At 37.3% G+C, this 17,375-nt stretch overlaps 2 protein-coding genes across 3 annotated transcripts; one reads left to right on the top strand and one right to left on the bottom strand.

The window, feature by feature from the left end:
* Nucleotides 1-1,944: 1,944 nt before the first annotated feature.
* LOC139141032 (serine/threonine-protein phosphatase 6 regulatory ankyrin repeat subunit B-like) lies at nucleotides 1,945-9,662 on the bottom strand. Of its 2 annotated transcripts, none has more exons than XM_070710597.1 (5): nucleotides 9,520-9,662; nucleotides 8,584-8,656; nucleotides 6,687-7,031; nucleotides 5,784-5,882; nucleotides 1,945-4,537 (listed from the first exon to the last, which is right to left on the bottom strand). In XM_070710597.1, the coding sequence occupies exons 2-5, from the start codon at nucleotides 8,654-8,656 to the stop codon at nucleotides 2,919-2,921; spliced, it is 2,136 nt and encodes a 711-aa protein (XP_070566698.1). In that variant the 5' UTR covers nucleotides 9,520-9,662; the 3' UTR covers nucleotides 1,945-2,918. The 2 variants fall into 2 exon arrangements, with proteins under 2 accessions (XP_070566698.1, XP_070566699.1); XM_070710598.1 differs by having other exon boundaries at nucleotides 9,476-9,613.
* Nucleotides 9,663-9,673: 11 nt separating this feature from the next.
* On the top strand, nucleotides 9,674-16,218 carry LOC139141034 (dnaJ homolog subfamily C member 1-like). Its single transcript, XM_070710601.1, has 9 exons — nucleotides 9,674-10,015; nucleotides 10,976-11,077; nucleotides 11,548-11,594; nucleotides 12,248-12,419; nucleotides 13,142-13,570; nucleotides 13,959-14,078; nucleotides 14,379-14,442; nucleotides 14,893-15,323; nucleotides 15,994-16,218. The coding sequence occupies exons 1-9, from the start codon at nucleotides 9,872-9,874 to the stop codon at nucleotides 16,060-16,062; spliced, it is 1,578 nt and encodes a 525-aa protein (XP_070566702.1). The 5' UTR covers nucleotides 9,674-9,871; the 3' UTR covers nucleotides 16,063-16,218.
* The last annotated feature ends 1,157 nt before the right edge of the window (nucleotides 16,219-17,375 follow it).

The raw sequence follows: 17,375 nt of genomic DNA on the forward strand, positions 1-17,375 counted from the left end.
GTCAATAAAATGAAACATTGTTTTGGGGCGTATGGATACTTACCATAAGATGACATGGACTGTGCATTCTGCCTTTTCTTGAGAAACAAAACATTAGTTTACCACAGCGATAAACAGAAGAATGCAATGAAATAATGTGCCAGGTGACTGCTCTTGTTCTGTCATCCCATGCTACTCCCTTCTTCAGAGTTTTCCAAACATTTTGGTTAAGTACTATTCTTTCACAATAACTAGCTATTATCACGTTTAGCACACTTGATGTGGATATTATGATAAACTGCTTCATTTAACATACAGGGTACAGCAAAAATGTTCCCAATATTTTATCTTTGGTAGTGCCAAATGATGTTTCATAAAGTGTCAACTGCACAAAGCTCTATAATTTTACTGCTGATTATGTACCAACTCAGAATGGAACACAGAAACTTTGTCTTGTTGATGACGGATCACTCCTCACTATTAAGCATAATCTTAATATGAGAGTAAAAATGTGCTAATATCGTTCTTATGTTGCAGACTTGCTACATTGCTTATGACAGTATCTGTGTATCTTTGAATACAACTTCATTATATTTCATCTTCTTCCATGTCTATAAACCATGGCCACCAGGAGCCTTCAAGTATCACAATTTTATCCTCAGTAATTTCAAATTCCATACTATACTGTGTGTATGCCTACTTGTCTTTTAATCTTTTGAAACTTTAAGATTCACAACAAGATACTGGTACAACTCTAGTGTTAGATTTTTTGCATAAAGCCAAGTTGGACCTGTGTGTACGTCAGTGTAGGGTAGCGGTATAAAAGTAACTGAAACTTGCTTGTATTTGTCTACACTGAATATCAGTGAACAAGCATGAGTAGCATACTTTCTACCTTTTATTGAGCAAAGGTCATTCAAGTCTAGTGGCATAGAAGTATACATTTGGTGAGTATTAGTATCCAGATAGAATCAGAGTCCCTTATACCCTTGTCTGGTTATGGATTCATGACTTACCATTCAGTTGCTCAAACATTCATTTACATGCTCAACAAAAATGGAAAAGCCACTGGTAAGAGTAAACCGGGAAGAATGATGATTTTGGCGTCTGGATTGCTCATCCACTTTCATACTTCTTCATGAAACATCTCTCATTTACATGCCCTTTAATGATGCTATGGTTTCCAAGATGGGTTATTTTGCACTTCTATGCATGAAGCTTTAATAATTTCAAATTTTGTACATATACCGTAGTGTGGGAAACCATTCTTCACTGTTTGTGAACAAAATATCACGTAAAGATAATCAATCACTAGATATTTCAGTGGAAGGAATCTCTAAGGAGTTGGGGTAGTACTGTGACTCACACATCCATAGAGACCTTCAGTCTTAATCCTACTGAAATTACTTTGTTAAATTTGAGTGAGAGTAGAAATTTCCTTAACCGGGAAAACTGGGAAAAAAATTGAAACAATATGGTTCTTGAAGAAAGGTACACACATCTTACAAGATATGGGAGAATATTTCTTATGATAATACATGAATATCTCTCAAATTGTTGTGTTGAATTATGATTCTGTCACAATTATATCATTTAATCCTGGCAAAATTTTGCACGTGTAAATTAATTAATAATATGCATAATCATCAAATATTACTTATGAAACTTTTGTGTGAAAAATAATACATGCTTGCACCAGGAAAACATGAAAGGTATATTAAACTCATATTAAATTATCAGGTGGAACATATTTACAGCTCAGATAACAATTCAAAACTCACTATGTGATTAAACATGCTCATGGGAAAGAAACTTAAAAGGTTACACAGTTACACACTTAAAGTTACAATCATTTGGGCAAATTCCTGACTGACTTATTACAAGTGTAAATGTATTTGCAATGTTTATGAAATATTTTTTTTGCCCATATCTCTTTAAAAATATTCAAATACTTATAACTTGACATAAAAATGATCAGTTTTGCAAAAAATGATGACTCTTACATTCTGCAATGTTCAAGGATAACATGTTTTGAAATGACATACCAAACCATTGACCTCCCCTGAATTCATGTGACTGCCGGAGTAAAATTTTGTACCCAACATGCTTTTGACTCGACCCCTGTCAACATACATGAAATTCTGTCCAAAGGTAAACTCTGGCGTATGGACAAATGTTCTCTTCCCCAATTATCATAATTATGCTCAATGAAAATCAGATGGCGGCATGTCTACAATAGTAAATTGGAATTTAGCCACACTGCAGGTAATAAAGATTACTATCCTAGTACCAACTTGTCTGCGTTATGCAGTTGTAAATTCTCCATGAATGTTGAGCATACAGCAAGTACAGATGCATCGTAGTAGATGTAATCTTTTGTTCTTGCATACCAACATTTCAAATGTTTACTTTCTATTCACCTGATTGCTATGCCCACCTATCTGACTTATTAAACATTTGGTGACAAATCAAAGACATGTACTTGGTTGATAACAACATATGTGGCTTTCAATCATCATTGTGACATGGGAGTAAACTGAATTGCAGTACAGTCTTGTATCTGCAACTGTATCATATAATTATGTCAGGTAAGAAGTTGCAAGCATTCATAACACTCCTTGTTTACTCCTTAATATGGTTTGACCTTTTGTCCTCGATGGTTGTTAATAGCGCTGACATAATTTTTCTTTCATCAATCTGCAAAAATGACATTCGTTTGCATTTTCCACATGAACGAAGAAAATAAAGCCTGTTAGTGTCACAAACTATACCAAAGCTCACACCAATTTATGGCTCAGACTACAAGCTGCAACAACAGCCACGCATGAAGCAACAAAATTTGTCCGCATTTCAAGCAGTAGTGTCTGAAGTCGCGCGAGTGCAGCTAAATTTAGAAACAGACCTGAAATCGCGATCAGCACTATTAACAGGATTAAGGATTACTGCTTCACACTACCATCAAAGCAGTACAAAGATTTGCAGTATTCTTTGTCCTTGAGTGGTGCAGCGCCCTCAGCTTTCATTTTAATCAGTGTCACTTCCTCCTCCTTGTATTTAATCCCTTTTGTTTTCAACGAGAGGGTTGTCAGTAACTCTGTTATGACTTTCTGTTCGTTGAGAATGGCGTAGTATAAGGGTCGATATCCACTTCTGTCACATGCATTTGTTTCAGCACCCAGACTGATAAGTGTTTGAACAGCTTCCATCCTCCCATGCGCTGATGCAAAGTGCAATGGCGTCCACTGATTGGCATCAGTGACGTTGACGTTTGCGTCCCATTTTATCAACTCTAAGATAATGTCTGTGTTTCCCTCTCTGGCTGCCAGGTGAAATGGATAAGTCTTCTTGACATTATTGTGTGCTCCATCATCCGAAATACTTCCAGACCCAATGCTTTCCCTAACACTGTCTGGTGGCTCCTCACCCCATCCTGACTTGATAACGTAGCCATAGTCAGCAACATCTAAAGAGCCACCGTTGGTGTTCTTTATGAACAAGGGGTACTTAGCTCTTTCAACCTGGACATAATGCCAGGCTCGTTTTCCTCGATCCGTTCCCCTCACCAGGTACATGTAATCAGTTGTGCTTAATTCTGCTCCTGCATTAACTAGCTGCTTGACGGCCTCACTTCCAATTGTGCGAGATACATGCTGTATCAGCAGCTTCACAATCTGTGGATTTCCCTTCTGAACAGCATGGTGCAGGATGTTGTAGTCATTCTTGTAGGTTGACATCAGATCAGCACCGCGTGTGAGCAGCACAGCTACGCAATCAATTTCATTGCACGATATTGCATAGTGAAGTGGTGTAATTCCATTCTTTGACTGCACGTTGATTTCAGCTCCTTTGTCTAGCAGGAATTCTATAAGCCTAGGGCACGCACCTACGATTGCTCGGTGCAAGCAGGTATGCTCGTATTTCACATTTCTTATGTCAACATCTGTAAAGTGGCCCTCGGTGATCAGATGCTTTACTATGTCATAGTGACCCCACTCAGCTGCTCTGTGCAGACATGTTCCACCGTGGTCACCACTTCTCATCGTTACATCGGCTCCTAACTCTATAAGCACTCTCACAGCATCCAGTTTACCCGCGCCACAGGCCATGTACAGCGGTGTTATCTTCAGCTCTTTGGCAACAGCGTTGACATCTGCGCCATTGCCGTAGAGTTCCCGAATGTCAGATTCGTCTCCTTTCCTGGCTGCTTTATGAATCTCTTCAAAACTATCTTCCACTTTCTGGACATCATTCAGCTCCCGCAAGAAGTGATCATGTTTGAGTTTCATTGCAATGTCTTCTGCAGTCAGGTGCAAATGATCACTGTCCTGCTTCGTAACCTTCCTGTGTAAAATTCTGGTGAAATCCGTGAATGCGTACAGCAGGATGGAGATAAAGGGTCTGTTGCAGCATGCAGCCACGTGAAGGAGAGTCAGACCATCTCTGACGGTGTAAAGATCTGCTTTCTTTGCCAATTCAGTTATGGTGCTTTCACTGGCACCTTCTTCAAGAGCATCAAATAACTGCTCCTCTGGAGATCCAGCCATATGAAAGTCATTTTCTGGGAAAGCAATGCAAGAAATCGGTCATAATTGACAGTCTTCAGCCAGCAACTTTAGAAGACTACCCTCGAGATTTTATTGTGCAAGATTTAACAAACAAACAATTGTTTCATGTACAGGTATATGTTATAGTTGTGTTCTTGACCAGATATTTCGTTTACATACTGCTATAAAACAACACTACACAAAAGTATTACAGGTACCGTTTCTAAAGCAGTTCTGCATTACAGTGATAAGATACCGGTATTACAAAATGTCCCTGTACATGTACCAGGCTGACTATTTGACTCTGAGACAGAATACTTCAAGCATTTGGTAAAGTTACTGTAATTGATCAGGGAAACACACTAATAAATGCTCTATGTTACATGTACCTTTTTCAGTGAGAGCTTTTTGTACCATGTAAAGGTTGTTTCTCCACAAATGAAACATACCACATACCAAATTATTGAGTTCAAAATACAAAAAAACTTATCAAGCACATTGATAAATTCAGAACAGATTGTTAAAATAACATTCCTATTGTTATATATTATTACTACTTAATGCAGGCTAACTCATGTTGGAACTACCGGTACATGTACCTGAATAACGTCTATTGACTTACAGACCATATCACACATAGTGATTCATAAAACACTGTCCCCAGTATTACATTCAAGTTCTTTGTTTCTTTATGAGATATTTTTCTCCAGAAGGCCTACATCAGAGTCTGCACTCTCTATTCTCTACTTGTTGCTACCGTTGCATACAACTAGCAGATCTCATGGGCAAGAATAATAGATTTTACAATGAGGCTCTTCCTAAGCAAGCATTGATTTTTGTGATCAAGCACTCACAACTTATACAATTGTTACAACAGCATAATCAGTGTAAGTCAATACTGCTGTCATCATGAAGCAAAGAACTGCACCTGACGGGTAGACTTTGTATTTTTATCTTTGAGAAATTACAACCAGCCTGTAATGCTATCCACAAAAAGAATTTCTGTTCGGTGATCATATCAAAATGTGAAAGCATCAACATGAAACATGAAAGGACGTAAGTGTTGAAGTTGCTTATGTTTGTCAGCTCATCATGACAATAATACTGACAACTCAGTGTCTCATTGTTCACTTAGGCGCTTGAATGCCGGATTGTGGACCTGTAGGCCACCAAGCTAGGACTACAAACCAAGCTATGAGTTTATGTATTTCCTCAACACCATGACTATCACCTGATATACATGTAGATTTTATCACTCACCTAATATTTGCACTATTTCCTCTGTGAAGTCGCTGTCTACTTCCTGGGGAAGGGGTACTTGTATCACTTCATAGGACTGGATGATCTCATCATTCAAATCTAAAAGCAGACATTGTCAAAAGCACATAATTAATTGTTTTCTAATAAAGAAACAAAACACACAACTTGTGACAAGCATCTGATCTGACTGCAAAAAGTAACCTCAAGTTTTCTCTTTACAAAACTTTGTACGATAACTTGCTGAAATATTAACTGGCATGATGTACCGTAGGTAAGTACGCTGGTCATTAACCTTACAAGAACACTGAAGTTGTTTATTCACAAACTCACTTCCATTCACGTTTCCAAAATGGAAATAATTCTGATCCCGGCTAAACAATAAAGATGAACCAACTAAATCGTTAAAGAGTTTATTGGGGTCAATATCAATACCACAACAGACACAGTATTGATTTCTATTGGCAATGAATATGATACTCCTAAAGAAATCACATCTGGCAATTATCTCACCCATCAAAACATACATATTATATGCACATACAGACACAGAACATTCTAACTATCAGATACACTCACATTGTGATAGATCTATGACAAAATGGAAGGTAAAAATCTGACAAGTGGATATTGGGATCTTACAGAAATATACAAAGCAAAGTGAAAGGTAAAATATGATTGTGTCAATGTATGTAATGATCTTGAGTAGTAATTGTGTCTTTGTTTAGTGTTCATTAAAATTCCTTGACAGACTTTACAAAACACTGAACAGCTGGCAAGAGGTGACTATACACGTTTGTCCTTCGCCTTCAGACACTCCACATACACTCCATTTTGACAACATACAGGCTCATATGAATACATGGAGTGCAAGTCTGTAATAAAGATTCATGGTGCACTACTGACCTGTATATTCTGTGTGTTCTTCATTATCCGCTTCCTCCATTTCATTGTTGGCCTCTTCAAAGTCTTCCCCTATTGGCTCAACTATCATACCACTGTAACTTACCATAATCCTCTTTGCAAGGTAAATTGAAAAGGTTCCATTCCTGCAGTCCTGAAATAGTCTCTGAGCGGCATGTTTGCCATCGATGCTGATGTGCACCCAATTTTGATCTATCTGTACAACCTCATAGAAGTGTTCCTCCTTCTCATCTATGTAAATCGGTTTGTTTGTTTCTTGCAGCTTACCTATTTCTTCAAGGAGTTGCTGATGCTCTAGCTTGTCACTATGGCCTATGGATATTCTCACTGAGCAAAGATTCAAAAGGGGAAGGTCATGTTTAAAAGATGCAATTAAGATGTTTTCATGAACAATGACGACTGACGATCATCAGATACATTAAAAGTGCAAACAAAATTACCATTTGGTATTCAGACTGTTGCGAATTATTCTTGTAAGTTATGTTTGCACTAACTTGGTTATAGCATTTTTGAAGATGGGCTTTGGACAGTTAGAAACCCTTAGGGTGTCACAGGTGATAACTTAACAAAATAAAATAATATTCTTGCTTATGCCATTAGACAATGTCAGTCTACGGAGTTTGAGAGAAACTCTACATGTACCGGTATGTTTGAAGTTTATTGGCTGTGGATGGATAGACTGATGGATAGAACCCACTACATGTCTCATCCACATCTCTCCTCGCACAACATTGCCTACTGGAGAGAAATAATCAGTATTTGGCTGGTCAACATACTGATACATTGTTGGTGCCTGTATGTCAGGGAAAATTGCCATTGGTGAGAAATTAGAGTATCTCTACGTACATGATCTCTTCACTACCGATGACATATCAAATCACAGAACTTGCTTTATAGGTTGCAGACCAGGGTTGAACACAAACATTTTTGAAACAGTCAGGAGATCAAGAAACAGTTGCAGAATCTCCCCAAGAACATTAAAACTCAGGATTTAACCCTTTCATAACAAGTCCTTGGAAATTTTCAGAATGTCCAGACGCCAGCGTTGAAGGGCTATAGTCCTGCCATGTCAGCACAATTCAGCATTGTCTGTATAACAGTAGCTGAGTCAAATGATAAATACCGTGTTCGGTTGGTTTTTTAAGGTTGCTGAAACTACACAAGTTTATGACATTCTTGTATATGAAACAAGCCAAGTTGCCTATTGTTCACTACCACTTCTTACAGCCTTTGCAAGTACTAGTGGCATTGACAGGCCCTGCAGAAAAAGAGCTGTACTGAGGTTCTAAATAGGGAAAGTAATAAAAAGTTCAGAGTGTTGTTGCTGGTACAGGATATCTGCTTGCAAGATAATACATCTAAGCAGATATGTAGAATGAAGCGGTCAAGATGTACCCTGGACAGTTCAAACTAATAAAGCACAAACTCAACAATTTTCCATTAATTAAAATTGGTTGGGTGGGTTTCTACACTTTTGGCAAAATATTTATGTCAAAACACTATACACGGTCCCTCCATGAGGGACCGTGCAATATGTATTTTCTGCAAATGATGAGTAGAAATTGCGTATTTGAGGTCAAAAGTTCTGCGAGATTCAAGACATGCGGCTACATTTTTTTCAACATTAAAATTTCCTTCAAAAGTCTACAGGAGGCAAAAAGGGGTTTCACGTGTCATTTCGATAACAGTGCCATCTCCAACTCTGGAAGTCTTACCAACTCAAGTCCCCATCAATTGACTGTACATTAGAAGAACTGTGATGAATTTTAAACCAGACCAGTTGGAATGAGTCTGAGCACTCATTTGAAGACGCAGTTCCTCTCCTGGTAAACCAAGTTCAACAAAGCTATCAAAGCTGTGGAGTAACATGGTAGTTTACCTGTATCAGGTCTGTTTTTGATTCCCTTTGTCATAATTTCCAAGCAGTGTCCTTTGGTTTGGCCAGCCATCATCTGAAAGGAAAGCACATCCTATGAACCAATCTGCACTGAGGAAAATACCAGAACTATTGTGTGCATACCACAACACTTATGTAATATATTGTAAAGAAATAACACTATACTTGCAGGAAGGTTTCTAATGATATTCATTGTGGAATTTAAGATTTTCAGATGAGCATGCAAGTATCCTCAGCGTCACGAAAATGGACAATAATTTTTGATAGTCAACTGTTATACAGCACATCTGCTAACTCTAGTCTGTATGTGAATGTGCATGTTGACTAGATTATGTAGAATTACCAATTGGTTTCATTTGTGATATAAAAGTCCTTACGTTGAACATCTATGGCCAGGAAAGCCCATCCATAATACCTGAACAATCACTGATGCTGCTCTTTGGTGGAGAGAAAGCGTTATGATACTGAGCTGCTAAATTACACGATAATGTGAGACAGTTTTGAATGAATTGAGTCCTGCACAATCTATGTGATCTCACTTGAAGCAGCACTTTGTTTAAGAAAGAAAACGCACACAGCTTTATACCATTCTCAGGTTTTCCCGGAAATGAGTGGAAAATGGCTGTTATAGGTAATGATCCTGTTTTGGAAAACGCAATTTCCTAAACTCTGAGATGACGTAAGATTATTAAAATAATAATCTTGGAATAATACAACCTAGTCTCTTCTTATGCTTTTTTCCAGAAACGTCCATCTCTCCTCAAACTTTCTCCTACCAGTACCACTGACTATTGTATTGACATGCACACCTTATAGCCCGCCCTTCCCGGTACCCGCCTGTACTTCCTTTGCGAAATTTTAAAGTTCAACCAACCGTATGATAATTGTCATCGTGCGAAATTAATTGTGATTTTTTACCTCTGCTAGGGGCTCAGTGAGTTATTTCATTTGATCCTTTTGTTTTTAGACGTCACAGGCCGTTGATGGAAAGCGTATGGCGTTTATATTAGCGTTGTCCGTCTCCACGGCCTCTACGAAACCTTCGCCCTGATACACCTTCATCGGGTATTTCCCCGGCCTCGTTCTCATGTGTATTGATCGACGCAACATTTAACATGATACACTCCAAACAGTGGCGGCGCTCTCACTTCCGTTTAACTTCTGCTTCTCTCCTAGCGATGTTTTAATCTGCCGTGGATCGCACATCTGGAAGAACAGTGGAAACCGTGAACCGCTGGCTGACAAGGTTACGGCGCAGGCTGCGGGAAGTATGACGGGACTAGGTATATCAGGTTCACTCTTCGTCTTATATCTGACAGGATGTGTGACGGCGTGGGATAGCGAAGAACTGGAATTGTTCGATCTCGTGGAAGAAATACAGCAAAATTTCTATGAAGTATTGGGTCTAGATTCAGTAAGTCACTGACTGCATGGTCGTTCTTTCACTAAACATTACGACAGTACTACAGTACGAGTTACACATGTGTGACAGATCACTGGATCGTCACGAGAAAATCTGAAGTTGAAGGTTGTAACCGTAAGCATTGTATTGGAGTGATCTTAATTACAGATGAGTACTACTCAGTCCCATCTATGATTGCCATAAACTTGTCAATGTCAAATCATAGAAACACATTTTTATAAGGGATTGGTCGTATGTGAACAAATACTAAAGGTGTAAACAAACAAAAAAAGAAAAGCTGACAATTTGTGACATTGTAGGTCTTTACAAATGATGTAGAAAAGTATGACACTGCCATTGTGTGTCGTACACCATCCCTGATAATAATTCATCTCAAATAACAATACAAATGTTCTATAAGCAATTTATTAACTCTTTTTTTTAAAACTGAAAATGATTCTGTGCACATATTGTCAGTTTCCATTTATGTATGCTGCCTTTCAATTTGTGCAGAAGTTTAAACAATTTAACAAAGGTAATGTTCATGTGCTATATACTTATAGCCAGGATTGTTTTCAAAAGTGCAAGTCAATGTGGCAGATAAAAAAAATCTGTATGAAGTTGTTTTCCCAGAGAAATATTTAAGGGTAAAACCATATAGTAAAAGTGGAAAACCATGTGATAAATTGTTAATTTGCACAATTACTTAACAGAAGGACAACTCATGATACTACAGCATGAGATCGTTGTTCACTTATTTGTAGCGTGTGGGGAAGACACAGGTAACACAGTGATATATCTGCACACATACTTCACAAATTAATCTGCTGGTATATATCTGTAAATTTTGTAAATAAATGTTGCACGCATGCTTGTAAGTAAACATTACCATATGTTTAATACACACGCACTATACCCAGCAACATCACCCAACGTATTTATTTCAATTTTAAACTTGCTTTCAATCACTAGTCTGCATCACAAGGAGACATCAAGAGAGCTTACAGAAAATTGTCACTTCAGCTTCATCCTGATAAAAACAAAGAAGAAGATGCGGAAGAAAAATTTAGACAGGTGTGTACCAAACATGTTTTTGTTTTTATTATACCTCAAGTTCAAATGATGGTCAGCTGTCCCAAATAATTGTTAAAATCAGCCCTTTGTATATGATGTCAGTAGCTCAGTGTTTGTCTACTTGACCATGAATATAATGTATAGATTTGGTTATCGAAAAGTATGAAATATTATATGTAAATAAAGATTGATATTCATTTTTGTTGTATTGAAGTTGCGAATCAACATTTTTACGAGTGATAGTATTTTTCTGGTGTGTCACAGTGTATTATTATTAGACTGTCATCAGTCACAAAAGACAGACAGCAGTGACGTAGATAATAGCCATCAGTGTGTCAAAATGACCAATTGAAATCCATGTGAAAGAGTTATAATTAGACAAATACATCAGTCTGTTAGTGAAGATGTTATAGCTTGCAAACTCATTAATATGAAAACCAGACAACTTGACTCCATGCCTAATTTCACAGCTCGTTGCTGTTGCTGAAGTTCTCAAAGATGAGGGGAAACGAAAGAGGTGAGTACTTGACAAAAAGATCAATTCCGGATGATGCACTCACAGGTCACTTTTCTTTTTAATGTGATTTTTTTATCACAGAGACTGCCAATAATTTACTACCTATTCCTCAAGAATAATATAGTTGGGCATTATCCAATGATATGTTCATTGGCATCCTTTTCTTTTTGTCAAAAGTCCATTTGAAGTAGGCTTTCGGTATTCCTACGAAAGTCCCAATTGCAAAGTTGACTTGTCATTTGTTAGGTCACATATGCAACCATCTACAGCATACCATGCACTGAGAACAATGTGACAATGTACTTTCTTTACATCTGTATTGGTCAGCAACTGATCCTATCATATACTTGTGCAGCATTAATAGAATTGTGCCTTTGATAAACCTCCAAATGTCACTGAAAGCCATATTCTTTTCTTGAAGCTTTGTTACATATTGCCTGAAACACCCGGCAAAGAGGCCGAAATCCAAGATTACATCAGGGTTGTAAAATCAGTGCTATACAGTAAATATAATGCCCAATTGTGAAATATTTCCTCTTCCCCAAAGATAGATGATCATATTCTTGCATATGGCGGAAAGCAAAGTTGTGGAATTGTTCAAGTTTTTAGGCATCAAGAGAATTTCAGCTGAAGTCTTTCTTTCTTTTCAACAGATATGATGAAATTTTGGTGCATGGATTGCCAGATTGGAAACAACCAGTGTTTTACTATAGACGAGTCCGTAAGATGGGCCTTATGGAACTCGGTTCATTCCTAGTTGTAATTATAATAATAGGGCAGTACTTGGTTGCATGGTCTGTCTATCTGGAAAAGAAGCTGGTATTGGTGAGTTCTCTTTGAAAGAATACCGGTACATGCTGTGAATTGTAGCGCAACTGAAATTTAGTTTTGAAGTATCTTTGAATATTAGCAAAATTGGAGTGGTTGCAGGCATTTAAGAAGGCTTACACTTCTGGCCTATGTGACCTAGCAGAACCAAAGGACTTGAATATTTCTACCGCATATTAATGTAGGTGCTTTATCAGAAGAAAATTCAGGTCCTCAATGTGATGCTGAATGACATGTACCAAAATAAAACATATTCCTGTGTGTTTCTCCCTGGTTTTGGATACCAGCACATTTATATTAAATTTTCCCACGACATCAGTTTTCTTTGGTTTGATGAACTGTGGCACATCACCACATTTGAGCAGGCTGTTGCAGTAGTTGAAAACCCCCTTTCAGGATTACCACATTTTGAAAACAAAGGCTTATGCCCAGTTTACTGAGTGATTGAAGAAGAGGCTCATCGTCCAATTGTCAGTGTTTTTCCATGTCCCAAATTTGAGCGTACATTTCTAAATGTTTCCTTGTGATCCAAAGATGAACTACATCTTACTAATTTTGTCAACACATGCACTATACAGACTAAGTAAGAAAAAGTACAAGTTGCCAATGGAGGAAAAAAATGTCATGTGAGCATCACATGATCTGGCACAAGTACCTTGGGTTCATTTCACAAACTTAAAATCCTCAGTCCCTTTTCTTTTTTGCTCTTTGTGTTTCAGGAAGAAGTTCTATCAAAAAAGAAAAAGTATAAAAAAAAGAAAAAAGATTCAAAACAGAACAAAAATACTGAGGGAGAATGTCAAGATGAATACATGGAAGAGCTGAACTCTATTCCAAAACCTCAGATCACAAACCTTCTGCCTTTTCAAGTCTACCGTCTCATTAAGAGTTCGATAAAAGCTGCTCCAGAAAGCGTGTCGGCATTGAAAAGTTTTATTGAGTCTTCAATGAAGAAAAATCAAGATGATGACGGACATGAAGATGATGAAGATGAGCACAAAAGGATCAAGAGAGTCCACAAAGATCAGTTTGAAAAAGTGGAGTACAAAATGAGTGAATCTACATCACCTGTGGTCTCCTACACAACAACAGCAAATGATACAACAGAACATGACAAGGTCAAAGATAATGCCAGTGCAACTCAAAAAGTAAGAACAAATAGAAATATTTCAGGTATTACAGTGTTTCATAAAAAGAGTTCATTTTCAGGGTCAGCAAATGAGAGAATTAAGTTTTTGTGACTGACACCCAGGATGTCCATGTTGATCATCATGGGTCAATATCATTATTTTTGGATCCAATTCTGTAACTGATGCATTAATCTTTGCTACACTAAATATATTAAAAAAATAATAAACAACATGTGTGATTAGATGGTTAGTTGGACAGATACATAGTGGCTAGATGAAATAAAATGACCCTTTATGTCAGTAATGCTGATGTAACAGGATGAATCAGATGAAGATACCTCAGATGTGATAGTCATGGTACTTGTGTTTGCATTAGAGATTCAGTTTTCACTTGTGTTTATTACAGAGTTGTGAATGGACTGATGATGATATATCTATGCTTGCACGGAGCATGGCCAAGTACCCTGGAGGAACTGCCGCTAGGTGGGAAAAAATTGCTGAAGATGTGGGGAGAACTGTTCAAGAGGTAAGATACAACATCTACTGGTACTATATTTGTACTTCAGTGTTAGCTAGACTTTGTTGCACTGTTGCTATAAACTATGATTTCTGGATAGCATTGCACAACAAGGACAGGATTTCATATTTCAGTGTACCATCTGAGGGTACAGGTCAGATGTAAGAAGCGCAAAGTCTAACATTAACTGTTAAGCACTGTGGTTCTGAACAAAAATTCTACGAAACAGTCATGTTATGGGTACATGTGTTTGGTGACACAGGTTTCAACGTATCAATTCACCAGTTATATTTCTGTTTGATCCTTCAGGTCACAAAGAAGGCCAAAGAAATCAAATCAGCATATGCAATTAGTGTTCAGGCAGCAGCACAAGGTAATTCAAGTTTTCCTTGCCTTTCTATGAAATGGATCACTAACTCTTATATACAGCATTTTGTCTATGCCAATTTAGCAGTAAATGTTACCAGGATTTCCCAGTCATTTAATTGGGTTCACTTTGATATGTCAGTGTGGTCTTGTTTGGGAAATGCAGAAATATTACCAAAGTCCCCCGCAGAAATCATTTTCTAAGAATTTGCACAAATTGGTCAGTCAAAACTTCAAAGATCTCAAAGTCGTTTGATTATTTAGAAGGGGTATACAATGTAGCTACCAGTATGAATTTTACAGGACACCCAACTTCGCAACCCACCGTCAGGATTGTTCTGGAGTTATGAGATTGTGGAAGTTACAGTCAATGAAGGGATGAGACGATGAAATATCCATCTGACAGTGTACAGAATGCTGATGTGTTGTATAAAAATGTGATCTTTCTCTTGTCCAGGTATAACGGGTGGCATTGCTGAAAAAGTCATAAGCAAATCAGGGAAGATTATCCAAGAGAATGAAATTTCAACTCGAGTTGAGGATGTCATAGCTGTCAACTCATGTGAATCAGATGTTATTTTTAGAGACTCAAAAAATACCGAAGAGGAGACAGGGGTGCGGAGGCGGCAGAAACGAAATCCAAAAACTTCAGAGAGAACACTTCTTATCGGTCAAAAATCAGAAAACATTTCTGCAAATAGCATAGAAGTCGCTGACTTAAAGAATAAGACAAAAATTGAAGAGGAGAACAGTGATGAGATGAAGAGAACTGATAAAACATGGAGTCAGGAACAACAGAAGATGCTAGAATTATCACTAAAAAAGTATCCAAAAACAACACCTGAAAGGTGGGATAAAATTACGGCAGAAATACCTGGTAAAACAAAGGTGAGTGTACTGTTGACAAACACCCAACATCACTTCTTGGTTTTATACTTTGATGTCTGTAATATCCTGCTGTGTTGTTGACTGTGCTGCATTTTTTGTTTTTGCCGTAATTTCTGCATTGGTGTAATAGATGTTATTTTGAATGTAGAAATTTTACCACTCCTGTTGCATCACGCCTACTTCCTTGCATAGGGGTATTTACCTATAAAAGTGAAACCAAATGGATCAAGCAAGGATGTAGAAAATGACTGGCAGCCAGCTAAAATTTTGTCATCTGTGAAAAATTCAGTTTAATGGTAAACAGGGACATTGTGCACAAATTTAATGTGTTTACATACTTCTTTAACCACCCATACTCTCACTTTTGCCACCTGTAGCCAAAATTTTCCACATACCTGTAAGGTCAAAGTCATGAATGGTATAATAAAGTAGGGTGACGGCACTTCAAGAGATAGAGTACATGCATTCATTCATGAGATGCACAAACTCTCAGTATCTTACTGTGTCCTGGCATCATTGAATGGAGATGGGCATCAAATATTCAGCACCTTCTAAAGATGAAAGGATGGGTGAGGTGGATAAGGGGTTGGCTTAGGGTTCGTAGTATAAACAGAAAAGTTATACGCTTGTTTTGAGATTATGTGGTAATCCTTTTTCCTTTTTTTTTCAGGATGAATGCATTGTCAGATACAAAGAACTTGTTGAAATGGTGAGAAAGAAGAAAATGTGTCAAGATTAGTACTGTAAATACCCTATCAATTCGACCAGGAAAAAATAATTTGAATTTTAAATTGTTGAATTATTAGAAAATTAACAAAGCCATAATAATTTTTGTGGTTGAATTATCAGAGATTTCAACTTTTTTAACAGTTCATAAGTGATATGTCTTACCATCTTGGATGATTGAAATATATAAAGGTGACTTTCCTGAAGTCTGACTTTGATACTCTGTGCTGTACATTTTCTTGTTCCGTGCATGTTATCGAAAATAAAATGTTCAAAAACAGCTTGTCATGAATGGTTGGTTGAATTTTTAGAGATTAAGAAAGTCCCAAGTTCCATCGGTGGTTGAACTGATAAGGATAAAATAAAATTACGTTTTGAGAAAAAAATTAGGGTGGTCGAAGTAGTAGGGTTTTTACGGTAGCTTCCAAATGCCAATATAGCCTCTGAAATATTTAGGCATTATGCTACAGATAACATATTTGCTAACAAAAAGAACTTTACAGAGTGATTTATTGATATTATAAATCTTTAAGATATACGTATATATTTAGTGTGTATGGTTAAAGAAATATAACTTGTATATGTGTACTTGATGACAAACTGCCTTATTTTGCCATGTGCTTCGGTGCTACATGTAAACCCTTCCAAACATCTCATTTACTTATCTTTACAAGTGTAATTTGTTTAATGTGCATATAAAATTATCCTGTGTACATGCTCATTGATGCATATGCGGCATACCAAGTCTTTAAGTGTTTAATATTACAATAACATTTACGACAGTCTCTCATTGATGTGACTTTGACATTTGAACAAAATCTGATTTGCAAAAGTGCAGATGGTGTCCTTTTGACTGAGAAGTGCTTCTTTAGGTTCAGATGACAACATGCAAAACAAGAAATTTGAGACACTATGTCGCAACATCAGCTATATTACAATTAACCCTTATCCTGCCAGGCATATGACTTCCCTGTCTGCTGAATCTGTAAAAAGTGGTACAGCGACAAAAACTTATCCATATTTTCACCTTCTCAGCATTGTTTAACAGGTTCAGTCAATAAAAGTCTGTTAAAAGTGTGTTTTCAGGAACCGTATAGGATTTGTAATGCCTCACTGGTTTTAAGCAACTTGACCTGATAGTGAACTGTGAACTTGGCAGGATAAAGATTAATTTGACATCAAGGTATTAAAGCTGTTGGTACATGTACCGATATATTACGCATTATTATACATCTACTGTAGAATGATAAAATTTTGCGGACGTTAAAAAAGGCATATGGAATTACTGTTCCGCGACATTTACTGTTCCAGGCGTCTAGACATTTA

The sequence above is a fragment of the Ptychodera flava genome, chromosome 9, assembly GCF_041260155.1.
Source record: "Ptychodera flava strain L36383 chromosome 9, AS_Pfla_20210202, whole genome shotgun sequence".
In the NCBI taxonomy this organism is placed as follows: domain Eukaryota; kingdom Metazoa; phylum Hemichordata; class Enteropneusta; family Ptychoderidae; genus Ptychodera; species Ptychodera flava.